We start from the raw sequence: 26,480 nt of genomic DNA, 5'->3' as shown, positions 1-26,480 counted from the left end.
AAGTGGCGGCTTATAGTCCGGAGTTTACGGTAGTCGCCACATATTGCCGCCATATTTTATGTTTGTATCATGTAGACTTATTTTGCAGTTGTATTATGTCATCGTACTTTGTGGGTGTGTTTTGCAGTCCTATTTTGCCATCATGGAGAGGATGGATGAGGAGCGAATGTGGAAGAGGATCTACAGAGCAGAAGTCAATGGAAGGCTGCGATTGATGTGGATGGATGGTGTTATGAGTGCGCTGCAGGAAAGAGGTCTAAATCTAGTGAAAGCTAGAGCTCTTGTTGGTGATAGGAATGAGTGGAGAGGTGTTGTGAAAGGATAGTGGGATGTTTGGACGCGTTCCAAGGGACGGGCAGGGCACCCATATAATGCGGCTGGGGTAAACCAGCGAAAGCTGTCGGGCCCTGCTGTCGAACAAAAGAGTGTATTGTGTCACCCTGACATGGCCGCTTTCTCGTGTCCCGTTTCATCCGGAGGGACAAAAGCATGACCGACTTAGGTGCCGGCAGGGTTGGGTAGGGTTACTTTAAGTGGATTACTTTCAATTACTTTTGGATTACTCCAATACCAAATATGCTAATAAAAGACAAAAATGATGTTGGCAAGCTGTTTGGATTTATTATCATTTTGTTTCTGTCGCATTTTATGTTAGTTTTGCCGGAGATCAAAGCCAGGAGAGAAAGCTTACCACGTGTTGCGAGTCATCATTTTATTCATATTTAGTTTTCTTTTGTCTTTTATTAGCATATTTGGTATTGGAGTAATCCAAAAGTCATTGAAAGTAATCCAGTTAAAGTAACCCTACCCATCTCTGGGTGCCTAACTTGTTTGGGTGTTTGGGCATTTGGGTTGGCCAGTGTCCGAAAATGTTTTGTTTGTCTCATCTCATCAGCTACACCGCTTATCCTCAGTAGGGTCGCGGGGGTGCTGGAGCCCATCCCAGCCATCATCGGGCAGTGGGCAGGGGACACCCTGAACTGGTTGCCAGCCAATCGCAGGGCACACAGGGACAGACAACTCACTCGCTCGCTCATTCACACCTAGGGACAATTTGGACCGGCCAATTCACCTGAAATGCATGTTTTTGGAATGTTTTGTTTGTGTTTTTTGCTATTTTTTCCCCCCTTTTTATTTTCTTTGTTTTTGTATGTGTTTGTCATGCTGTCGGTCACCCCTCTTGAGGGATATGACCAAGGTAGATAGATAGATGTCTAGATGACTAGGTGATGTCTTGATGTCTAGATAAATAGATTTTGCAATCATATTTAGTTGACATATATTGCCTTTGTATTTTGTCCTCGTATCAAAATTGCTGTCATATTTTGATCGTCTTATATTTCCATTGTATTTTGCCGTCGTACATTTTCCCCGTGAAAGTTTAGGGGGACGGCCCGATCTTGGTAGATTTGCAGTAGTCTGATACGCTTTCCATTTCAATATTATTGCTTGCACAGTGCTCCTTGGGATGTTTAAAGCTTGGGAAATCTTTTTGAATCCAAATCCAGCTTTAAACTTCTCCACAACAGTATCTCGGACCTGCCTGGTGTGTTCCTCGTTCTTCATGATGACCTCTGAGACTATCACAGTGCAGGCGCATTTATACAGAGACTTGATTACACACAGGTGGATTCCAGTAATCATCGTTAGTCATTTAGATCAACATTGAATCATTTAGAGATCCTCACTGAACTTCTGGACAATTTGCTGCACTAAAAGGGGCCGAATCATTTTGCACACCCACTTTTTCGTTTTTTATTTGTTAAAAAAAAGTATTAATTATCCAATATAGTGTGTTCCACTTCATGATTGTGTCCCACTTATTGTTGATGCTTCACAAGAAATTCCAGTTTTATATCTTTATGTTTGAAGTATGAAATGTGGCAAAAGTTTACAAAGTTCAAGGGGGTCACTGTATATTCGGATGCATTTATTCACACATTCATTTCTGCTTATGTGAGGATGAATTCACTCCTTACTTGTAACCGGCATCTTCCGCCGCGCTCATCTGTCGACTTTTCAACCTCAGGAAGGTCAAACTGCGTTCCGTTGGTTTCATTTTGCGAGCTTTGCACCAGTGGATCATGACGTCTAAACTTGTGGTCATTTCTTTGAAGGTCGTGGCTCGGCCGGCGTGTTTCTGGAAAAGTCGTGGGCGCTCCGATGGGCGTGGCGACTTTGGTGGGCGTGGTGTAGGTGGGCGTGGCTCATGTGGGCGGAGCCTCTTCTGGAGGGGATTCTCCGGGAGGATGGTGGTCTTCTTGGCCACGGTCCTGCCGATGATTTTGAGGGGCTTGGCGCTGGCGTCCGGAACGGACACTGAAATGCATTGTTTTTTCAAAGGGACAGAGTGTAGTGTTTAGCACCACCTAGGGGTAAAAAAAAACGTCTGCACAAGCTTTAATCATAATTAGGGGTCGCTGACCTGATCTGAAACCATTGCTGGATCACTGTGATTTTCTGGTAAAATTGATTTTTGGAGTTGTCTGTCGAGGCTTTTTAATTGACCAGGTAATAACATAGTAACAACATAGTAATAACATGATACATTTGTTATCTTAGAAAAGCATAAAAGACTGGGTGCCCTTTGCGCTAATTAGTAACCAAAAGTAGCTCTCGGCTTGAAAAAGGTTTAAGACCCCTGGTCTAAGTCAAACATTGGGTGTTAATACCAAAGCATTAGCCGCTATTAACTGCATTGATAGTTACAAATCATTATTGCCATTAATTGTGCTTTAATGGAAAGTTAGTAATATTTAGTTACTCCTACAGGGTATCTACAGCTTAAGGCAAGTTAAATTTAAGACTTTTTAATGCGTTTTGAAATCTAATTTAAGACTAAGTTGACAAAAAAAACAAAAAATACATGAATTGTGGGCAATTTTAAACAAATGTTTATTTTTACTGGTTTAGAATCACATTTTGGTCACATGTGATTTTAAGGTTCTTTTGGTAGTATACAAAATCATGCATGGACTAGCTCCCTCATATCTTTCAGATTTAATTTCCCCCTATGTTCCGGTCTGGAGCCTTTGCTCTGAAAACGCTGGTCTACAAGTGATCCCAAGAGCCAAGAAGAAATCTGTAGGTTGGAGAGCGTTCTCCATTCAGGCCCTGGTGCTGTGGAGTGCTCTTCCCCCTGAGATTCGGTCTGCAACCTCAGTGCAAATGTTTAAATCTAAGGTCAAAACACACTTCTACTCTATAGCATATGAACAGCATATATTTCATGTTGACAATGTCTGTGTCTTGCAACGTCCATTTTGGCCTGGTCATCCTGGAAGGGGGATGACCTCATGTGCGGTCCCTTCTCAAGGTTTCGTCATTTTCCTCATGTTGGGGTTTTTGAGTTTTTCCTTGCCCTCATGTAGGTTTTAGATCAGGGCATGGTGTCACAATAGTGTGTAGTTTGTAAGGCCATTTAAGTACTCTTAATTAAAGGCTACACAAATAAACATGACTTGACTTATGACTTATATTTCATGTTGATGTCTGTGTACTGTGTGTTCATTTCCTTCATGCTTAGGTTTTGGAGTTTTTCCTTGCCCTCATGTAGGTTCTTGATCAGGGGATGGTGTCATGGTAGTCAGTAGTCTGTAATAGTCTGTGGTCTGTGCAGCCCTTAGAGACTTCTTGTGATTAAGGGCGCCACAAATAAACATGGCTTGACTCGACTTGAGGTTTTTGAGTTTTTCCTTGCCCTCATGTCGGTTTTAGATCAGGGGATGGTGTCATGGTAGTCTGTAGTTTGCAATAATCTGTGGTCTGTGCAGCCCTTAGAGACTTCTTGTGATTAAGGGCGCCACAAATAAACAAGACTTGAACAAAGAATCGACTGACCAATTCGATTGAAGAGCTGAGTTTATTCTTTAAACTCGTTTTACCTTTTGATAGATGGATAATTTCTTCATCCCCGTAGGGAAATTCACACTTCCAGCAGTATCCTTGTGTTGAAAAATAAAATAATAAAATAAAAGATATAGAAAACAAAAATACCCAATATAACGTGTTGATATAGAGTATTGAAATAGTGCTACGGAAAATACACAGTGTAATAAAAATAGGGTAATATGCAAATGTAGGGGTGGGGTTTCATGTGGGCTTTTACTCCCACGGGTGGAGTTAAAGAGCCTCATGGCATGAGGAAGAAAAGATCTCCTCAGTCTGTCCGTGGAACGAGAGCAGGACATATGTTTTTTAGGTATTTTATCAGGAAAGGGGAGGAAAACCCTTAAATTAATCTGAAGGATTGGCTCCACAACAATTTTAAGTGAATTCTTTTCAGTGTCTTTGAAAGTTCAACATACCGTATTTTCACAACTATAAGGCGCACCGGGTTGTAGGGCGCACCCCCCCAAAAACAGTTTTTGGTCCTATATTTTCCATACATAAGGCGCACCGGATTATAAGGCGCTACAATGGGAACGTGGACAAAACAGTCAGATGATTTAGTCCAACTTATTACCCCCTTAACATTCCCAAAGCTTGCAAAGAAGCAAATACGTGTCTCAGACATGTACGGAAACAGTGTCTATACGATGTCACCAATCACTCAAATGCATCGTCCCACATATCATTCGGAAGGTTAGTCTTGGGATTCAAAAAATGCCAACCATTCCTTAGTTTCTATTTTCTTTTTCGCTGGCAACTGTGTGGACAGCAAAATAAGAATTTTATTGTGCAGGGAAACGGGGTTCTTTACTGTGCATATGGCAATAAACACTTTGAATTGAATTGAGTTTAAAAATAGACTCATCACAGAAACATCAAGATCAGTCTAAAACAGGATACCGGGAAAATATAAAGCCGCATAGCTCACCAAAGTTCTCTTGCAGCCATCACGTTCAATAATAATAATAATTTCCTTTGTATTGTCATTCTTTTGTAACAATGTACACAGAAGGAAATGTCGATACACCTGACCCGTTGTAGCGAGCCGATGCAGCCGCAGCCAACAGAGGGCGCCGCCATTTTACCAATGTTATAAGTCTTAGGTATGACTCGGCCGAGGCGCGAACCAGCGACCTCCCAGTCTCAAAGCGGGCGCCCTAATGATACGCAACCATGGTCCTCTTACAACCGTGAGTGTAGTAAATCCAGGAGAGTAAAATATTTACAAATACAGAATAGTAAAAAATGTTTTCTCCATGCCGTAGTGCACAGGTGTCGAACAGGCGGCCCGCGGGCCAGATCAGGCCCGCTAAGGGATTGAATCCGGCCCGGGAGACAACGCTCAGAGAAGCGCAAGAGAAAAACGAGCTGCAGGTTGAAATATGTCAACTTGATGTTGCCAAAGCCAGGTGCCTCGAACAAAGACACTGTACTTGTATTTATTTCTCCTTCTTTTCCATCCCTTTTCTCCCTCTCTGTCTCTTTTACTCTCTGTCTCTCTTTTTCTCTTCCTTTGTTGCTCTTTGTCTCTTTCTCTTTCTGTGTCTTTTAACCTCTTTTGCTCTAACTTCCTTTTTTCCTTTTCTCTCTTCATACCTGTTGCGCTTTGTTTTCTTTTTTCTCTACTTCTGTCTATTTCTCTTTGGATTTCTTTCTTCCTCTCCCTTTCTTTTCCCCCTCTCTCATGACGTTTTATCTTTTGTTTCTCACGCTCTCTCCCTCTCTTTCTTTTTCTTTCCTTGTCCCGCCCTCTCCTTTTCCCTCCCTGTTTCTCTTATTTCTTTATCTTCTTCTTCTTTCTCTTTAATCTACTAGTCCGGCCCCCGACAGAATGTTTGTTCTATCGTGCGGCCCAACGTGTGATTCACATTCGTCTTTTTCGGCCAATTGCAGGCTTTGTTTCGCCCCTTTAGCCTATGCGAGCCTGTAAATGATCAAAAGGATCCGCCCCCTTTACCTCCGAATATCTTTAGCCAATAGTGACTGATTCAAATGATGATTGACACATTGGTTAGGAAATGAAACGCTGGTATATACATCCCAACATACACCGCGAACGACTTCGCCTTCGGGGGAAAATCTAGTCGGCGGCTGCTTGCTTTAGTTGCAAGACTTTGCGACTTAATATTGATCCATATATAAGGCGCACTGTATTATAAGGCGCATGGTCAGCTTTTGAAAAAAATTAAGGCTTTTAGGTGCGCCTTATAGTCAGGAAAATACGGTACTTGAATCAAGACACACTCTCGGATTTAAGGAACTTTCTTTACCGATCATCTACACAAGAACAGAAAAGCACCATACCTCTTTGCACGACAACACCGACTTCTTCTTTAATCTTTTTGTGACGGTCCTGGAAGAAAAAGGTTAAAGGGACAATGTGTAATACCTAGTGCCTCCTTGTGATACAAAAGAACGTTTCAGTCAAAAACAAAACATTTATCTGGAAACAAGGCAATAATACATGCACTATCAGGAGGTAAAGCGCTCGTCTTGGGATCGAGAGGTCTCGGGTTCGATTCCTGGCTCCTACGTGTTATATGTCCTTGGGCAAGACACTGATGCCTAATGCCCCCGATAAATGGGTAGTTGCCTTGCATGGCTGATGCTGCTATCGGTGTGTGTGAGTGTGTGTGAATGGGTGTGTGTGATGAACATTGTAAAGCGCTTTGAAGGGTCTTCATTGACTTGAAAATCGCTATATTAATGCTGAACATCAGACAACACAGTGCCATCTAGTGGCCAAATATTGCTGGGGGCTTTAACAAAAGTCTCCTTTTTTCATATTACTATTAAATTTGTATTTTGCTTTTAAGTGAAATGTATTTTATTTTGGAGATCAGAAATTGTACTTGCGATAACTCCCTCGAGCTTTACACTGATGTATATCAGAGCACCTGTATGATGCAGCAGGGGTAAACCAATGAAAGGTGTCTGCCCTGCTGTTGAACAGAAGAGATCACATGCACAATTGCCCAATCTCTGAAAGATTAGAAGTCCACTGAACCAGTCGGAAGTCGTGTGACAGACTTTCAGATTACGGAAGACCCCTGAGCTTGGTCAGGTTTTTTGGAAACCCTATGGAAACTGAGTATTTTAATTTATGTTTTTCAGGGATCCGCCTACAACATGAAATTACTAATTACTGAATAATTTAGTGTATAAAGTTCTCATCCCATCTCATTAGCTACACCGCTTATCCTCAGTAGGGTCGCGGGGGTGCTGGAGCCCATTCCAGCAATCATCGGGCAGTGGGCAGGGGACACGGGGGACAGACAACTCACTCGCTCATTCAATGTGTCTTGCCCACACCTAGGGACAATTTGGACTGGCCAATTCACCTGAAAATGCATGTTTTTGGAATGTGGGAGGAAACCGGAGAACATACAAACTCCGCACAAGTCTGGAGCTGGATTTGAACCCACGCAGGAGGTTCCCAAGACATGAACTGTGCATGCGCTAACCACTGCGCCGCCGTGCTGCCCTGTATAAAGTTTTATTATTATTTATAATATATCATTAAAAAAAAATCAGAGGAGCTGAGCACAAGAGGCAGTTTTCTAAATAGAGCTGTCCTCTTGGGTGTGACCAGTAGGGGGCTTGACGCTTCACATGAACAAAAAAAATAATGACAAACCAGCAGAGCAGGAATGTCGGCATCATTTTCACACACTATTTGAAGCATTTTCAAGCCCTACGCCCAAGCGTTTTGCTGGCCTTGAAAACACAACATTAAAATTCAAGCATTTTCAAGGATTTCAAGCCCCCGTACGAACCCCAACTGTTGTAAATGTTCAAACGTTTACACTTAAGTTCTATGTATCATTCGGTTAATCGTTTCTCCGAGCTCATACGAACCTAGGGGTGTACATACCCTGGATTTTTTCTTCTCCTTTGCTTCCTCAAAAGGCCTCGGATTCATTTTCTGGGCTTTTGTCTCGTTGATGAGTAAAGCTGAAATTGAAGGCTCCAGGAAATCTTCAAAGCTGACCGGAAGCTGGAAGTCGGTGAGGTAAGGCATGGGCCGAACCAGCCTTATTACCGCCCGCAACTCCAACAGACGCCGGTACAGAATCGACAGGCAAGTCAGGAGTCCGCGGAAAATAACCCTGTACAAACAAAAATCGTTAATTAAAGGGACAGTGTGAAAAAATCCGTCACTAGAGATCGTTGTAGCCGAGAATGGCATTCAAAGACACGCTACGGAAGCCCAAAGGATACGAGTGCACCAGCGACAACAAAAGACTAAGGATCGACCGGTATGGGGTTTTCAGGGCCGATATCGATTAGTATTAAGAGCAGGTCGATAACAAATACTTGGAGCGGAGATTCATTTACTGTAAAAGCTTAAAAGATTCCTTGCTTAAATGTAGAAGCTACTAAAAAACTCCAGTAAGATTCAAAGAACAAGATTTATCTAGAGCAGGTAACAAAAACATTAGCAGCTAGCAGGGAAACATAATCTAACGCCATGCGGACAACACGATTGGCTAGAGAATGAAACAGTGGAAAAAAAAGATCGAAATGCCTGAATCTTGGTGCAGGACTCGGCTATGTGCTTTGATAGACTGTTAGGTGCTAAAAGTACTTTGCATAATCCTCCTTGAGGCTTCGGTAGCAGCAAGATGGTGACCAAATACGCAAATTTCTTCAAGTTGTGTAATGTCATTAAGCATTCCTAGCTTAAATGTTTATGAGAAGCTACTAAAAAACTCCAGTAAGACTGTAAGAGCAAGATTTATCTTGAGCAGGTAACAAAAACAATAGCAGCTAGCAGGGAAAGATAATCTAACGCCATGTGGACAATATGATTGGCTAGAGAATGAAACAGTGGAAAAAAAAAGATCAAAATGCCTGAATCTTGGTGCAGGACTCGGCTATGTGCTTTAATAGACTGTTAGGTGCTAAAAGTACTTTGCATAATCCTCCTTGAGGCTTCAGTAGCAGCAAAATGGTGACCAAATACGCAGGTTTCTTCAAGTTGTGTAATGTCATTAAGCATTCCTAGCTTAAATGTTTATGAGAAGCTACTAAAAAACTCCAGTAAGACTGTAAGAGCAAGATTTATCTTGAGCAGGTAACAAAAACAATAGCAGCTAGCAGGGAAAGATAATCTAACGCCATGTGGACAATATGATTGGCTAGAGAATGAAACAGTGGAAAAAAAGATTAAAATTCCTGAATCTTGGTGCAGGACTCAGATATGTGCTTTAATAGACTGTTAGGTGCTAAAAGTACTTTGCATAATCCTCCTTGAGGCTTCGGTAGCAGCAAGATGGTGACCAAATACGCAAGTTTCTTCAAGTTGTGTAATGTCATTAAGCATTCCTAGCTTAAATGTTTATGAAATGTGTCACTTTTATAAGTAGAGTTGACTCACCAGAGGCGACTGAGCATGCTTGTAATCACCGTGTTCAAGATCTCGAACCCGTGTCTCATATGCAGCTTGGATAATCTGATGTGATTTTTTTTAAGGTAAATGCTAAAAAAGAGCAGATAACAAAAATAAAAAAGCGTTTATTAGATATTTTAAACTTTTTTAGCAAATAAAAAAACAAAAAGTGGGTGTGCAAAATGATTCAGCCCCATTGAGTGAATACTTTGTAACGCCACCTTTTGCTGCGATTAAGGCTTCAAGTCACTCAAGGTATGTCTCTATCAGTTTTGCACATCAAGAGACTGATATTTTGGCCCATTCCTCCTTGCAAAACAGCTCGATCTCAGTGAAGTTGGATGGAAAGCGTTTGTATACAGCAGTTTTCAGTTCTTTCCACAGATTCCAAATTGGATTGAGGTCTGGACTTTGACTTGGCCATTCGAACACCCTGATATGTTTTTTGGTGAACCATTCCATTGTAGCTTTTGCTTTTTGTGTTGTTGGAAGACGAAGCTCCGTCCCAGTCTCGGGTCTTTTGCGGACTCCATCAGCTTTTCTTCCAGAATGGTCCTGTTTTTGGCTCCATCCATCTTACCATCAATTTTAACCATCTTCCTTGTCCCTGCTGAAGAAAAGCAGGCCCAAATCATGATGCTGCCACCACCATGTTTGACGGTGGGGACGGTGTGTTGAGGGTGATGAGCTGTGCTGCTTTTACGCCAAACATAACGTCTCGCATTGTTGCCAAAAACGTCGATTTTGGTCTCATCTGACCAGAGCACCTTCTTCCACGTGTTTGGTGTGTCTCACAGGTGGCTTGTATAAGTGGCAACCCCGGATTGTTGTGGATTAACTGTAAGTCAGCAGTCTTCGAGCTGACAGTAGCCTATTGTGTGAAGACATCTGGCGGGAGTCATGAGTAATGGGATAATGTTGTGACAGAAAGTCAAAAGCTAAGATCTTTGGAGCACAGTATAAAGCCCAACGTTTCTTGAACAAACTTTGAACATGGCTCAAACGTTATTTGAATGAACATTAAGGAATGTTACTTGAACATTTCTGAATAAAGAGCGTTCCCTCTTTGCCATATCTCCTCTCTGCGTATATTTTGGGGCGACGCCCAACGACGTCCTCTCCAAAATAAGTGGCGCCCCACGTTACAGTCACAGTTAATCCACAACAGGACAAAATAAGATAAAAACAAATATGAGCGTTATACTCCGAAAAAGGATACGTGAAAGCTGTGCAGCATCGTTTCAGGGTACAGCCCAGAAGTTGGGCGCCCCCTAAAATTTTAAGGCACTGCCACTCCAGCGTGGGCTGGCTGGGGAGTTCACACTTGAAGCCCTCCTTACGAACCCGACTGCAAAAGACAGAAAACTAGTGAATGGGCAATGCAATAACAGGAAACATTAAATTCGAGATTTTTAAATAAGGTAGACCTCCTCGATACGGCAACCCCGCCTTATGACGTTTTTCTCTTTCGGCCCTTTTTTACATTTCCCCCAAATACATGACATCGACGACAAATAATCTGGCCAAAAACAATCAGTCGGGATCATAAAACATGCTGTCCTACGATTGGTTTGCTCCATGAAAAGGCCGATATGCTGTTGGCTGAACGCCCTCCCATTATGTCCTTCTCTTCATACAGTTGAGAATTGTTTACTTCTATGAGATTTGGAGATATAAAACAGCTTTTTTGTACTGAATTGATCCGCCATGGGTCCAAAGGCTTGCGGTGATGCTAAAGGCAAAAGCAAATGCATGATAACCATGGAAACGAAGCTTGCGATTTTTTTCAGCTCCTTTTTATGGTTTCAGCTCCTCTTTATGGTATAATCGCCACAATATGAAAAAAAATCAAATACAAATTGTTTTACGTGTCCTGAAAGTGACACTATGGGTTGGCTTCATATAAAACCCTGGTCTGCTATTGGTTTACGTCATGGTGTCATCAAAATGCCGATCTGTTGTTGGCTGAACTTCCTCCCACAATGCCGTTCTCTTCAAACGGTTTAGAATCTTGAGAACTTCTAAGCGATTCGGAATTTTTTTTAAAAACTGTTTTTTGGTCAGAATTTATCCGCTATGGGTCCCAAGGCTTGCAGTGATGATAAAGAGAGAAGCAAATGCATGATAACCATGGAAACTAAGATTTTGATATTTTTTCCTGATCCCTCTTCACAGTATTTTCCCCTCTTACTGACATATGCAAAGAATAAATGTGTCCCAAAAGTTATGCTTCATATAAAATGCTAGTCTGTCGTTAGTTTGTCACAAAGATGCTGATATACTATTGGCTGAACAACCTTCCACGATGGCTTTCTGTGATAATAATGGAAACCATGCATTCAACCATCAAAAAACATGAACAAGGCACACACATCACTACCCTCGTTAAGCTGCAGGGCTGTAACCAATGGACGATCGGGACTTTTATCAATAAGGAGATGTCACCTCCCCCCTGCATCCACCCGCTACTCCACTCAACCAGCTTAATTCAAATAACACAGAAGGTAAATGAAACATCACTATACGACATCGACAGAAATTTGTTCAGCGAGGAGGGTGAAATGCTTACACGGGATTTTGATGAGGACACATTTCCTTGAGATTCTGCAAGGCCTCCTCCAACTTCATCTCCTTCAGTCGGTTCACGCATTGCTCCACCTACAAAAGGAAAATCTTATTTGTATTTTGTAGTATTTCCGTAGTATTCATGTAGTTGTTTTTTGTAGAATTTCCGTAGCATTAACGTAGTTGTATTTTGCCGTATTTAATCGTAATAGTATATACTAGTCTTTCTGTAGTATTTTATGGTATTTCTGTAGTATTTAGGAAATTTAACTGAGGTCATATTTTGTAGTAGCATTTTGTAGTATTTCTGTAGTATTTTATGGTATTTCTGTAGTAAACAATATGAAATATAACTTAAGTCATATTTTGTAGAATTTCTGTAGCAGCATTTTGTAGTATTAATATCGTTGTTTTTTGTAGTATTTGTGTTGTAGGATTTTGTAGTATTTCTGTAGTACTTTATGGTATTTATCCAGTATTTTATATGTCTGTAGAATATATTAAACATAACTGAGGTCATATTTTGTAGTATTTCTGTAGCAGCACTTCTCAGTACAATAATTGTTTTTTGTAGTATTTGTGTTGTAGGATTTTGTAGTATTTCTGTAGCATTAAACAAAATTTTCTAGTATTTCTGATTCTATGGTATTTCTGCAGTATTTTATAGTATTTCTGTAGTATTTAGGAAATATAACTGAGGTCATATTTTGCAGTAGCATTTTGTAGTATCTCTGTAGTACTTTTTGGTATCTCTTCAGTATTTTATGGTATTTCCGTAGTATACAATATGAAATATAACAAGTCATATTTTGTAAAATTTCCGTGGCAGCATTTTGTAGTATTAATATCGTTGTTGTTTGTATTATTTGTGTTGTAGGATTTTGTAGTATTTCTGTAGCATTAAACTAGATGTATTTTCTAGAATTTCTGATTCTATGGTATTTCTGCAGTATTTTATAGTATTTCTGTAGTATTTAGGAACTATAACTGAGGTCATATTTTGTAGTAGCATTTTGTAGTATTACTGTAGTTATATTTTTTGTAGGATTTCTGTAATAGGATTATGCAATATTTCAGTAGCATTAAACTATAGATGTGTTTAGTAGTATTTCTGTAGTAATTTATGGTATTTCTGCAGTATTTATGAAATATAATTAAGATCATACTTTGTAGTAGCATTTTGTAGTATTACCGAGTAGTATTTTTGTAGTACTTCTGAACTACGAATTTGTAATATTTCTGTAGCATTAAACTAGATGTATTTTGTATTATTTGTGTTGTACTTTAAGGTATTTCTTCAGTATTCTATGGTATTTCTGTAGTATACTATATTAAATATAACCGAGGTCATATTTTGTAGTATTTCTGTAGCAGCATTTTGTAGTATTACTATAGTTGTGTTTTGTAGTATTTGTGTTGTAGGATTTTGTAGTATTTCTGTAGCATTAAACTCTGCATTTTATGGTATTTCTGCAGTATTTATGAAATATAACTAAAGTCATATTTTGTATTTGCATTTTGTAGTATTACTGTAGTTGTATTTCTATAGTAGGGTTTTGCAATATTTTCGTAGCATTAAACGTGTATTTTCTGTAGTATCTTATGGTATTTTTTGTAGTATTTATGTAATATAACAGATCATATTTTGTAGTTTTTATGTAGTAGCATTTAATAGCACTGTGTAACTGTAGTTGTATTTTGGTATTATTTCTGTTGAAGGATTTTGCAGTATTTCTGAATGATTAAAGTAGTTGTATTTTGTAGTAATTTATGGTACTTTTATAGTACAATATTTGCATTATATTACTGAGGATATTTTCTATAGTGCAGTATTTCTATAGTAGCAGTTTTGTAGTATTATTGTCGTTTTATTTTTGTAGTGTTCCTGTAGTTGGATTTTATGTGATTTCTGTAGTATCAATGTAGTCGTATTTTGTATATTTACGTGCTATTTTATGGTATTTCTGTAGTATTACCGGGTCATATTCTGTAGTAAAGTAATAGTACTAAAATACTACCATAGGAATACTACAAAAATACTACTACAGGTAGTGAAATACCAAAAAATACTTATACAAAAATAAGAATGGTAAATGATCTGCATTTATATACAGCTATAGAATACTACAAAAATACTACTGCCGAAATACTACAAAAATCAAACTACAGTGGTACTACCAAAATCCGACTGCAGATATACAATAATAGTTAATACTACAACTACAGTCATACTGTTTAGATCCCTTATGAAATCAGGTCGTAAGAGCACCATGTCCTGTGGTGTGTCTTGGGCAAGTACAGCCTGGTGGCGCCCATAACTCCAACATGAAAATGAACGGACAACAATTTTTACCTGCTTTAAGACTCGGAAGGTTTTGATGCCTCTTGAACTGTTGTTCAGATTGTACAGCAAGGCGTAAAGAACTCGAATTTCCGTCTGAAGAATTGTACTTCGAAGTAAGTTGAGAGTTTTTTGAGTTTCTTTCACCACATTGCTTACAACTTTGCCTGTGAAACAGAAATCGGTAGTAGATTGGAGAAAAACATAGACGTCGCCCACGTGTGTTTCGCAGACCTCCACACACACGGCTTATTTTTTTGCCCATTTAGACTAACAGCACATTATTTATGATCATTAAAGTCTGAAGGATTTCTCACCTGTTTTGGCAGTCATAGACAAAGAGATCGTGGACAAAGTGCAGGGCACCGGGACATAAGTCCTGTTCCAAATTTCTCGTGCCATTTTGCAGGGGGAACAACGCGGAAGTACGTCAGCCAATAGTGAGCGCGCAGACAATGACGTCAGTGACTTAAAGAATTAAAAGTGTGCCATTTTGCATAGTTTGAATTCTAAAATTTAAAAAATGATAAAAAATAACATGGAAAATAAAGATGATGAACTTTTATTTTCAGTTTTGTATTTTTTCAACATCGTTTTGTATCCGCTGAGAAAACACGGAAGTCCGTCAGCTCATGTGACCGTGAAAGAAATGACGTAAAAGGTAAACAGGAAATGTCTCAAAACGTGAAAGTAAAGAATATCCAATTTTTAAAAATACGTTTAATTTGATTATTTATGTATGCATACTATTTTTTAATAATACTGCTTCAAAATCAATTTCAGTTATCATTTTGTCAAGATCCTTTTAGATTCGCTGCTTAAATCTACACGTATTTTTTTTTTTACCAATGCTTACATTTGTCAACGTGTGGTCCAAGTGAGCCTAAGTTAAATTAGTTTTTATTTATATTTTTAAATATATTAATAGCTCAAGATCATAATGAAAACATTTTTAATCAACACACATGTGCCGTTTAAATGTGTATTCTTATTTTTTTTTCTTTTCAATATTTGCGTGAATGGCCGTAAAGTCAAAGTTTTAGTTTGATAAAAATAAAACAAAAACTTATTTGTGGTGCATAAACTACTACAAAGTGAAGTCAATGTATCTAATAGAAAATAGTTAATAGTGCTTTTTCTTGCATCAATAACACATTGTTGGCCAATATAGTTGGGTAAAAGTTTCGGGTAAATTAAAAAGAAAAAAATCTTCGTAAATATGGTATACAAACTACCACGAAACAAGGGAAAATTAGGAAATAAAGAAATCAAAACAGTTTGATTCAAATTATGGTGAACAGAATTTAGAGTTCATTGTGATGTCTGCTGCCATCTAGTGGTCATAAATAAGTAGTGCACAAGTAATAAAAAACAATCAAAAATGCTGTTTTGGTTCAAATATTGCTTTAGAAAAATAGCAATTTGCGGTTAAAAATCCGAACCGTAATCCTTAATAATATTCACGGTACAACACTCGACGTATTTATCAAGCCCTAGGGTATAAATATTAAAAAATGTTCGGGAAATCACAATATCCCACGAAGTGCATGGAAAAGAAAGACCCATCTACTAACGGATACGCAGGAATAATATTTATTCAATAAAACATTTTTGAAATACCGCACGTTTATTTTACATAAACAGATGACTGTGTAATACAGGTCGTACTACTGTACAAAACATTCACTTTCATATTTATTCATTGTACTTCTGTGCTTTTTCCATATTTTGGTGCTTTTCTGTGGAAGTGTGCGCTTTCATGTCGCGTAGATATGACGTCACAAAAGAGTTTTTGTTGAAAGATTTTAAATTTAGACATGTAGTAAATCGCTTTTAGCCTATAGGTGACTTTAGACGTCTTTTCGACGTATTTTTGACCCAAAAATGGTAAGTGGGTTGTGTTGTAAAGCCTATATTTTGGCATAGTTTTACAGTGATGTTTTCATTATTTCTAGCATTTATTTTCCATTATTCAAGTTGTGCTTTATTTTGTAGCCGGAAGTGTCCTTGAGCATAAAAAGTAATTAATTTTTCTTCCTCCGCATTTTTATTTTTTTGGTTTTGTTTTTCACCCAGGATTGTGAGTCGCTCAAAATAAAAGCTGAGATCAGCAGTTTCTTCAAAGTTTATTACAGAACACTCCGGGCGCAAATAAGCTGAAGGAAAACGGCTGGTGAGAGTGAAAATTAAACGCCCCTCACCCTGTTGGGGTTCAAACACGTCCCCTGTATTCAGTCTTCTTGATGTCCTGCATTTGGGTCCGTCCCACACCCTGTGACAACATCTCCCCACAAGGGGGCGCAAATCCTCCGTACAAACAGCAACGATTGACTTGTCCTGACCTCGCTTCATTCACATAACCTATTTTCCTGATGATTTATATATTCATGACTCATTTGAAAAACAGTATTTACAGGATGAGAGTATATCGGTAAATCGGTTATTTTTTTTTAAATTGACTAATGCAACCAGGTATCGACAGATTGTGCTTTATTTACATTCTATTCATTGGAATATTAAACATTGAAAAAAAGAAAATATGCATTTGCTGGGAAGCTAAGAAGTGTGCTTTTCACAAATACTCGACTAGCGGATATTACTCGGTAACTCGTGCTAAGGTTTTGTTAAAGCGACAGTGTGTAGTCATTCACCACGAGAGCTGAAGTGTAAAGAAGAACTACGGAGGCCTGAAGGATAACATTTTTTCGATCAGCGTCAGGACGTGAAAAGCGGAGTAAATCCCGATTGACCCTGAGCGGCTGAAAAGAGCCAATAGCTGGAGTTGGTCAGGGCTGGTTGAAGTGGCTAACTTTAGCAGCTAGCAGGAGATTATCTTTTTTAGAAACTGGGAAATGATTCAAAGTCATTTTTTTAATGTGACAAATTGTCAACTGAGGTCTAGTTGAGCGGTATTTTTTTTTTCTATGAGTACTAAGTTATCAAATAAACGGGACACGCCCCGAGCGGCTGAAAACAGCCAATGGCTGGAGTTGGTCAGAGCTGGTGTAAGTGGTTAACTTTAGCGGCTAGCACAAAAAGCTACTAGTAAATGATTGCAAGTGCAAAGCAAGCTTCGTCGAGCATCAGGACCCTGAATCACAGAACCTAGCAACGCTGATTTTATTGACACGGAGCAGCTAACAATAACAATAGCAGCTAGCGGCGAGCTGTACCTTTAAGCCGAGTGGCTAACATGAGTGGTTAGAGAAGGAAACAGTTTTGGGGGAAAAGTTGCCTTAACCCCGATAGCTACAATAAAAGACAGAGTTTAGCAGTTTTCACATTATTCACACGGAGCAGCCAACAATAGTGACTGAAGGCAGGCCAAAGCCTGCAGCCAAGTGGCTAACATGGGTGACTAGAGAAGGAAACAGTGGGAAAAGCAGAAAATGTCTGAATCTCATGATTCGGCGTCTTCAGCGTGCATGACTAGACACCGAAGGTTGAAGCAGCAGCCGCTAATGTTCATTAGCGGCTAGCGGTCACCCATAACCTGCAGCTAAGTGGCTGACATGAGTGGCTAGAGATGGAAACAGTGGAAAAAGCAGAAAATGTCTGAATCTCGTAGTTCAGCGTCTTCAGTGTGCATGACCAGTAGAAGACAATGAAGACTGAAGCAGGAGCAGCTACTAATAACATTAGCGGCTAGCGGGCTGCCATAACCTGCAGCCAAGTGGCTAACATAAGTGGCTAGAGAAGGAAACAGACAAAAAAGCAGAAAAATTCTGAATCTCGTGATTCAGCGTCATTCGCTTGCACGACCAGCAGAAGACACTGAAGACAGAAGCAGGAGCAGCTAATAATAACATTAGCCGGTAGCGGTCAGCCATAACCTGCAGCCAAGTGGCTAACATAAGTGGCTAGAGAAGGAAACAGTCGAAAAAGCAGAAAATGTCTGAATCTCGTGATTCAGCGTCATTCACTTGCACTACCAGCAGAAGACACTGAAGGATGGCTTAGGAGCAGCTGATAATAACATTAGCGGCTAGCAGTCTGCCATAACCTGCAGCTAAGTGGCTGACATGAGTGGCTAAAGAAGGAAACAGTGAAAAAAGCAAAACGTGTGAATCTCGTGATGCAGTGTCATTCGCTCGCCTGACCAGCAGAAGACACAGAAAGATGAAGCAGGAGCAGCCGATAATAACACAAGCGGCTAGCGGTCGGCCATAACTTGCAGCCGATTGGCTGACACGAGTGGCTAGAGAAGGAAACAGTGGAAAATAGTCAAAGAAGCCTGAATTTCGGCGACCGTCATATGTAGGCCTCAGTTGTGGAAGATCAGTAGCCTTTATGTGCTAAAAGCATCACCCAGGACAAGCTAGCTTTGCAAAATAGGATTTTTGTTGTTTTCATTTTAAATCAAAACCTGAGAAAAGCATAACACAGAATAAATAGGGTATCGATTAACAATATATACAAGCTCGATGAATTATTTGATTATACTGCTACTTTTTGTCCATATATCTAAAAAAAAAACTTTGCACTGATTTGTTCACAATTTCACCCTCTAGCCACCCCCTTGAATGATTCAAGTTATCGAATAAATAAATAAATACACAAATGTGAAATAAATCAGCGTACAAATACAATTAAAAGGCACCACTTCGTACAAACGGGGATTATGTGTAAACAGGAAGATACGATGCGTTTGTGGTCTCAATAATAATACGTTTTTTGGAATTTCTTGTGTTTGTATAGCGCAGGGGTCACCAACATGGTGCTCGTGGGCCCCAGGTAGCCTTTTGGAGAACACAATGGTAGCTCACGGACTCTTTCTGCAATTGTTTCATTTCAATTAGCTTCTAATTTATACATTTTAGTGGTTGACTGAGTCTATTTTAACCCTGCTTCTAATAATTAGAACCTGGTATTAACATAGGGATGACATGGGTATAATGTCGTCAACACAGCCCAGAAAATCATTGGCTTCTCTTTGCCCAGTCTGGATAAGTTATTTTAGAAAGTGCTAGCTCTTTTTGATAATTAGTATCAGAAGAGTAGCTTCTAATAATTACCAGCTGGTAATAACAAGGTGATAAAATAGTGATGACATAGCAATATTGTCATCAACGCATCCTGGAAAATTATTGCCTGCTCTCTGCCCAGTCTGGATAAGTTATTTTAGAAACTGCTAGCCTGTTGAGTTAATTAGTAACAGAAAAGTAGCTTCTAATAATTTCCACCTGGTAATAACGAAATAGTGGTAACATTGTGATGACATAGTAATATTGTAATCAACACATCCTAGAAAATCATTGGCTGTTCTCTGCCCAGTCTGGATGAGTTATTTTAGAAACTGCTAGCTTGTTGTGTTAATTAGTTACAGAAAAGTAAATTTTAATAATAACTACCTGGTAATAACTAGGTGATAACATAGTGATGACATAATAATATTGTCATCAACACAGCCCAGGAAATCTTTGTCTGCTCTCTGCCCGGTCTGGATAAGTTATTCTAGAAACTGCTAACTCTTTGTGCTAACTTGTAACAGACAAGTAGCTTTTAGTAATTAAAACCTGGTAAAAACATACTGCTAACATAGTGATGACATAGTAATATTGTCATCAACACAGCCCAGGAACTCATTGGCTGCTCTTTGCCCAATCTGGATATGTTATTCTAGGAAATGCTAGCTCTTTGTGCTAATTAGCAGCAGAAAAGTAGTTTTCAGTAATTAAAACCTGGTAAAAACATAGTGTTAACTTAGGGATGACAGAGTTATATTGTCATCAACACAGCCCAGGAAATCTTTTGCTGCTCTTTGCCCAGTCTGGATACGTTATTTTAGAAAATGCTAGCTCTTTGTGCTAATTAGCAACAGAGAAGTAGCTTTTAATAATTAAAATCTGGTAAAAACATAATGTTAACATTGTGATGACGTAGTAATATTGTCATCAACACAGCCCAGGAAATCTTTGGCTGCTCTTTGGCCAGTCTGATTCGTTATTTTAGAAAATGCTAGCTCTTTGTGCTAATTGGTAACAGAAAAGTAGCTTCTTATGATTACTACCCAGTAATAACAACATAGAGATAACATTATGATGACATATTAATATTGTCATCAACATAGCCCAGAAAATCATCGGCTGCTCTCAGCTCAGTCTGCGAGTTATTTTAGAAACTGCTAGCTGATTGTGCCAATTAGTTACAGAAAAGTAGCTTCTAATAATTACTACCTGAAAATAACAAAGTGATAACATAGTGATAATATAGTAATATTGTCATCAACACAGCCCAAGAACTCATTGGCTGCTGTCTTCCCAGTCTGGATAAGTTATTTTAGAAACTGCTAGGTTTTTGTGCTAATCAGTGACAGAAAAGTAGCTTGTAATAATTACTACCTGGTAAAACAACATAGTGGTAACATTGTGATGACAGAGAAATATTGTCATCAACATAGCCCAGGAAATCATCGGCTGCTCTCAGCTAAGTCTGCGAGTTATTTTAGAAACTGCTAGCTGTTTGTGCTAAATAGTTACAGAAAAGTAGCTTCTAATAATTACTACCTGGCAATAACAAGGTGATAACATAGTAATATTGTCATCAACACAGCCCAAGAACTCATTGGCTGCTCTCTTCCCAGTCTGGATAAGTTATTTAAGAAACCGCTAGGGCTTTGTGCTAATTCGCAAGAGAAAGGTAGCTCGCAGCTTCAAAAAGGTTGGTGACCCCTGGTATAGAAAAATGGAATCTTAAAGTTTTAAGGTGTGCCTCGTTGTTTCGAGATCGTAACCGTGTATCCGCTGTGTACATGTCTGCCCGATGTGTGAGCAAGGTGATGTGAGCGTTCACGAACACAGCATTTACAGTCTAAAAGTTTGTGACCCAGCGCTTTCACGTCGGGTCATAAAGTCCCCAAAATTTCCAGTTGACGAGTCACTCGAATCGTTCGTAGTTTCTCGTCTGCCTCACGCGGGGAACCATGTCCATTAAAAGCCTGGAGAGAGAGAAATATCGGTTTGGGATCGGTCAAGCAAAGAAAATAGGACCGGGTCATAAAGTTTATGACTTACTTGACCCCATAGGCCAAAATGATGAGTCCGATGAGAACTCCGATCACGCCGTCGAGGAACCAGACGTCGGGGTGGTCTCTGTAAACTTGGGCGCTGATAAGAATGGTGAATCCCATGACCCCGCCGACCAGAGAGTTAAAACCTATGTGAAAAAAATAAAAACATTGTTTTGTTTTATTCTCCGACTGAGCTGTGCCCGCTCCCGGTCAGTATTTGAACCCAGTCCTGTCTGTCCGCTTTTGTCAGTCCGTCTGTGAACCTCAGTAAACACTAGGCAAGCCTTTTTTCGACCCTGACTCCCACCTGTCCCCTTTTTTGCTCCCGTCTGTCCCCGGCTTCGACCCGTTTTGATCCTTACCACGTCTGCTCTCCCGTCCCGGCTTACGACCTCTTTTTGTCCCCGACTACGTCTACTCTCCTATTCTGGCCTACGACTCGCTTCCGACCCCGACCACGCCTTGTTCTCCCAGTCCCGGCTACCAACCCTTTGTTTCCGTCCCCGACACCGCCATTGCTCGCTACGGAAGTTCCACTTCCGCGTTGACCCGTTTTGATCCTGACCACGTCTGCTCTCCCGTCCCGGCTTACGACCTCTTTTTGTCCCCGACTACGTCTACTCTCCTATTCTGGCCTAAGACTCGCTTCCGACCCCGACCACGCCTCGCTCTCCCAGTCCCGGCTACCGACCCTTTGTTTCCGTCCCCGACACCGCCATCACTCGCTACGGAAGTTCCACTTCCGCGTTGACCCGTTTTGATCCTGACCACATCTGCACATCTGCTCTCCCGTCCCGGCTTACGACCTCTTTTTGTCCCCGACTACGTCTACTCTCCTATTCTGGCCGAAGACTCGCTTCCGACCCCGAACACGCCTCGCTCTCCCAGTCCCGGCTACCAACCCTTTGTTTCCGTCCCCGACACCGCCATCGCTCGCTATGGAAGTTCCACTTCCGCGTTGACCCGTTTTGATCCTGACCACATCTGCTCTCCCGTCCCGGCTTACGACCTCTTTTTGTCCCCGACTACGTCTACTCTCCTATTCTGGCCGAAGACTCGCTTCCGACCCCGACCACGCCTCGCTCTCCCAGTCCCGGCTACCAACCCTTTGTTTCCGTCCCCGACACTGCCATCGCTCGCTACGGAAGTTCCACTTCCGCGTTGACCCGTTTTGATCCTGACCACATCTGCTCTCCCGTCCCGGCTTACGACCTCTTTTTGTCCCCGACTACGTCTATTCTCCTTTTCTGGCTTACGACTCGCTTATGACCCCAACCACGCCTCGCTCTCCCAGACCTGGCTACCGACCCGTTTTTTCCGGAAGTTCCACTTTCGCGTTCGGAGCACCATCCAAGTAAAACAGCGACTTGCTTCCCGCGTCCAGCGAACATAGGATCGTGGGCGCAGCCATTTCTCTTTCCTCTAATAAAACTTGTGAGAAACGTAACGCAACTGGGTCTTGTTTCCGTTCCGGTCTTGACAACTGATAAAATCTTGCTTCTGGAGGCCAATACAGATACTGATAACCTATACCAGCATGCTATATTTTGTTTTTTAACAAGCAAAAAAAGTATTTTGTGTGTTTTTATTTTTGTTATAAGTATTATCAGCTGATTATGGCCAAGCGTTCCAGTGCCTCACGCAGATTATAAAGAGGTAGTGAGACTACTTCTATAAATAATCAAAATATTTTCTATTAAGGAACATAAGTCCTTGGAATCTTTCTAAGTATTGCCGACTGATTATTGTCTCGCATGGCAACCGTGACACCTTTACTATAAATACTCCGGGCTCCCACCTCATGTTGCTCGATTGTTTTGATTCCTGATGAGTTTCACTCGCCAAAACAACAGTTTTTCCACCAATGACCAGTCTTTTGAGTTCCCCCCTCGTTCCAAGTTCACCCACTCCAAGAACCGTCATTTCATTCACCTTAATCAGTTCCCTCTTCGATCGTCCACTCGAGCGGTCTTTCTTTAAGATACTCTCAAATCTCCCCTTCAAGATTTGTCTTCACCCTTAGAGCCCCTCTCTAGTTTCCCTACTCAGCAATCCCAAAGTAGGTCGCACATCCCCTTTTCACTAATTATTTTTATTAAATAAACATTCCCCCAGTGCGGTTTGATCACATCCCTTGTGTCCTGCATTTGGGTCTCTCTGACACCTTATGACAGGCATCCTAAAAAAATATTCTATTTGCTCATCTTGATTTTTATTACGATAGTTTTTTTTATGATATACAGTGGCAGAAAGGCTAGGATAAGCATTAGTTCTTGGTGCCATGCTCCCTGTCACTATTTAAACCCACTTCTATCTGTCACCTGTTGTCAGTCCGTCTGCGAACCTCAGTTTACTCTTGGCAAGCTTTTCGACCCTGACTCACTCCTGTTTTTGCTTTCGTCTGTTTCCCGGCTTCGACCTGTTTTTTGATTTTGACCGCATCTACTCTCCTCTCCTGGCTTTCGACTTGTTTTTTCCATTCCCGACACCGCCTTTGCTCGCCACGGAAGTCCCACTTCCGCGTTCAGAAGGACCTGCTTCCCGCGCCCAGCGATCACCGGATTTTGGGCGCAACCCTTTGTCATGATTGCTGATACGGGGCACCCGCGGCTGTCCCGTTGTCGCCAGCAGCCCTAGTCGCTGATTGGCTCCCTGACCCTTTGAAAACCCCCGTCCTCCAAGAGGAAGCTGTCAGACCGTTTGCGAACCTATGCTTTTAGCTAGGCAAGCTGTGCACTATCCGACATTCATCTGCCCTGTTTTCTCCTGCCTGATACCTGTTGCTGACCTGTTTCTGGACCCGTTTCTGCCTTGCTCCTTCGTCCCGGCCATCGACCTTTTTTGCCCTGTTTCCTGCCTGATACCTGTTGCCGACCTCTTTTTTACTGGCCTTGCTCCTCCATCCTGGCTATCGACCAGTTTTCCCGCTGCCTACGACTATCCTCGCACGACACGAAAGTGCCACTTCCGCGTTCCTGCCATCAACTACCTGTGTCCGACGATCATCGAATCGTGGAAGCAAGCACTGCTCTCTTTCTCAATAAAACTGAGTAAAAACGAATGCTATTGGGTCCTGTCTCCGTTTCTGGCTTGTGACACCCTTTCCCTTTCTTCTAATAAAACTTGTGAGAAACGTCACGCAAGTGGGTTCTGTCTCCATTCTGGTCTTGACACTTGGATGCTAACGTATCACTAGAATCATTTTATTCTACAATTGCCACCGAAATCTTCAAAACTTACCGTCTGTGATGAGAGCTCGACTCGTAAGAACTTTTCCTAGCATGAACTTGACAATTGCTAGCATGGTGCACACAAATCCACTCACGATGGAGACGCTGAAGAGGAAGTCATCCTGAAGGACAAAGGACCAAGAGGTTATCATACTGGGGAGCATAATATTTGATTAGTATGGTCTGAATTTTTAAAAATTTTGTTTTAGTTCCGTTCTCCTGTCCGGGCTACCTGTATCCTGCCTGATTCTGTTCCTGTATCGATCCCCAATCCAAGCTCCCTTCTCCTTTCCCGGCTACCCGTATCCTGCCTGATTTTCTTTCCCGCATCAATCCCCGATCCAAGCTTCGTTCTCCTGTCCCGGTTGCCTGTATCCTGCCCGATTCCGTTTCCTGTATCGATTCCGGATCCCTGGCTTCCCGCTGGTCCCGGCAACCCGACTTGCTCCGATCTCCGAACACGCTCCGTCTCCCATCCCAGTGACCTGACTTGTTCCGATCTCCGACCCACTCCATTCTCCCGTCCCGGCTACCCGACTTGTAAGGACGGGACAGGCAGGATCGATACAGGATACAGGTGAGGACGGGTCAGACGGGATCGATACCGGATACCGGACAGGACGGGACCGATACCAGATGCAGGATACACAAGCAGGATACCACACAGGACAGATCGATACTGGATACAGGATACACGAGCAGGATACCGGACAGGACGGGACAGGCGGGATCCCATACCGGATGCAGGATACCAGACAGGACAGGCGGGATCGGTACTGGATAGGACGGGTCGGACAGGCTCGATACTGGACGGGACAGGCGGGATCGATACAGGATACACGAGCAAGATGCCGTTCAGGACGGGACAGACTGGATCAATACTGGAAACCGGACAGGATGTGACAGACGGGATCGATACCGGATGCAGGATACATGAGCAAGCAACCGGACAGAACGGGACAGATGGGATCGATACTGGATACTGGATAAAGGAGCAGGATACCAGACAGGACGGGTCGGACGGGATCGATACCGGAAGCAGAATACACGAGCAAGATACCGGACAGGATAGGACAGACGGGACAGACAGGATCGATACTGGATACTGGATACACAAGCAGGATACCGGACAGAGTCTAAATAAGTCTTGCAAGTGTAGAGGTTCGTTGACGGACTGACAAGGAGTGAATGAAAGCACTGAGTTTAAATAGGAGAGGAGCCAATCAGGCAACTAGCAGCAGCTGGCGCCAAACGAGCGGGCACAGGTGAGGGCAATGGGTAATCGTGACATTTTCCGATTTTTCCAAAGGTATGTCTAGGTGTTTCCAAAAAAATGACTAATATCTTTTCACTTGTGTATTTGACTTTGGCCAATTTTTTTTAGAGATTTTACAAGAGTTGTAAATGTTTGACTTCTCTTTCAAGAAGTCAATCAATAATTGTGCATATATTTATTATTTTAACGGTTTCATCTGGAGGTACCACGAGTTAATTGCCTTATGTTTCTATCCTCCGTTCCGAGGCAATTTTACGGATTAATGCCGTATCCCGGGGGTCTACTGTACCGCAAATAGTGAAGGTTTTTAATGTGCAGAGCCCGTCTGTCTCTTTTCACACAGTGGCAAACAATTTCGTCTCCCTGTGTTTAATCAAGCACCGCATGCACACGAGAGCAGCAGCCCGGGACGTGAGGCGAATGCCGATTCCCGATTTTTCTCGATATTCCCCGCCCGATACTTCAAAGCAACACGATGGCAATGGCAATCCAGGCCGGGAAACTCCGGAGAAGCCATAAAAGCCGAAAAAGGTCACGGCGGCACGGCCGAACGCGATTTTAATTGCCGCCATGAAAGACGAGCGCTGTCAGGAAAGATCTCGGAGGAACGCGCACGGAGAGCTCGACGCCATCGTCAAGATCGATTCGATCGTCTCGGCGTGACTGGAAGATCAAAAAGAAAAGCATTGATAATGGGATTTTGCAAGTATTTAGCTTCTTAAAGTGACAGCGTGTAATGATTACAGTACTGTACGGCTCTCCAGTCTCCCGAAATC

At 41.5% G+C, this 26,480-nt stretch overlaps 2 protein-coding genes across 2 annotated transcripts in view; both read right to left on the bottom strand.

Annotated features, from left to right (window-relative positions):
• The window catches only part of rmp64 (ribonuclease MRP subunit p64), an 18,816-nt gene extending 4,197 nt beyond the window's left edge, over positions 1-14,619 (bottom strand). Inside the window, exons 1-8 of the mRNA XM_088353433.1 lie at positions 14,507-14,619; positions 14,202-14,356; positions 11,853-11,941; positions 10,503-10,631; positions 9,272-9,346; positions 7,766-8,000; positions 6,196-6,244; positions 1,980-2,319 (exon numbers count right to left, since the gene is read on the bottom strand). Of these exons, the coding sequence (XP_088209559.1) occupies positions 1,980-2,319; positions 6,196-6,244; positions 7,766-8,000; positions 9,272-9,346; positions 10,503-10,631; positions 11,853-11,941; positions 14,202-14,356; positions 14,507-14,591 (1,157 nt within the window). The 5' untranslated portion in view covers positions 14,592-14,619. The remainder of the gene's footprint in view (positions 1-1,979; positions 2,320-6,195; positions 6,245-7,765; positions 8,001-9,271; positions 9,347-10,502; positions 10,632-11,852; positions 11,942-14,201; positions 14,357-14,506) is intronic.
• Positions 14,620-20,311: 5,692 nt separating this feature from the next.
• The window catches only part of tmem163a (transmembrane protein 163a), a 67,938-nt gene continuing 61,769 nt past the window's right edge, over positions 20,312-26,480 (bottom strand). Inside the window, exons 6-8 of the mRNA XM_088352778.1 lie at positions 24,439-24,550; positions 21,203-21,344; positions 20,312-21,126 (exon numbers count right to left, since the gene is read on the bottom strand). Of these exons, the coding sequence (XP_088208904.1) occupies positions 21,066-21,126; positions 21,203-21,344; positions 24,439-24,550 (315 nt within the window). The 3' untranslated portion in view covers positions 20,312-21,065. The remainder of the gene's footprint in view (positions 21,127-21,202; positions 21,345-24,438; positions 24,551-26,480) is intronic.

This window comes from Urocampus carinirostris, chromosome 14 (genome assembly GCF_059441175.1).
Source record: "Urocampus carinirostris isolate Australia breed hairy pipefish chromosome 14, RoL_Ucar_1.0, whole genome shotgun sequence".
In the NCBI taxonomy this organism is placed as follows: Eukaryota; Metazoa; Chordata; class Actinopteri; order Syngnathiformes; family Syngnathidae; genus Urocampus; species Urocampus carinirostris.
Note: the sequence above shows the minus strand (reverse complement) of the source record. Positions and strands in the feature narration are given on the sequence as shown.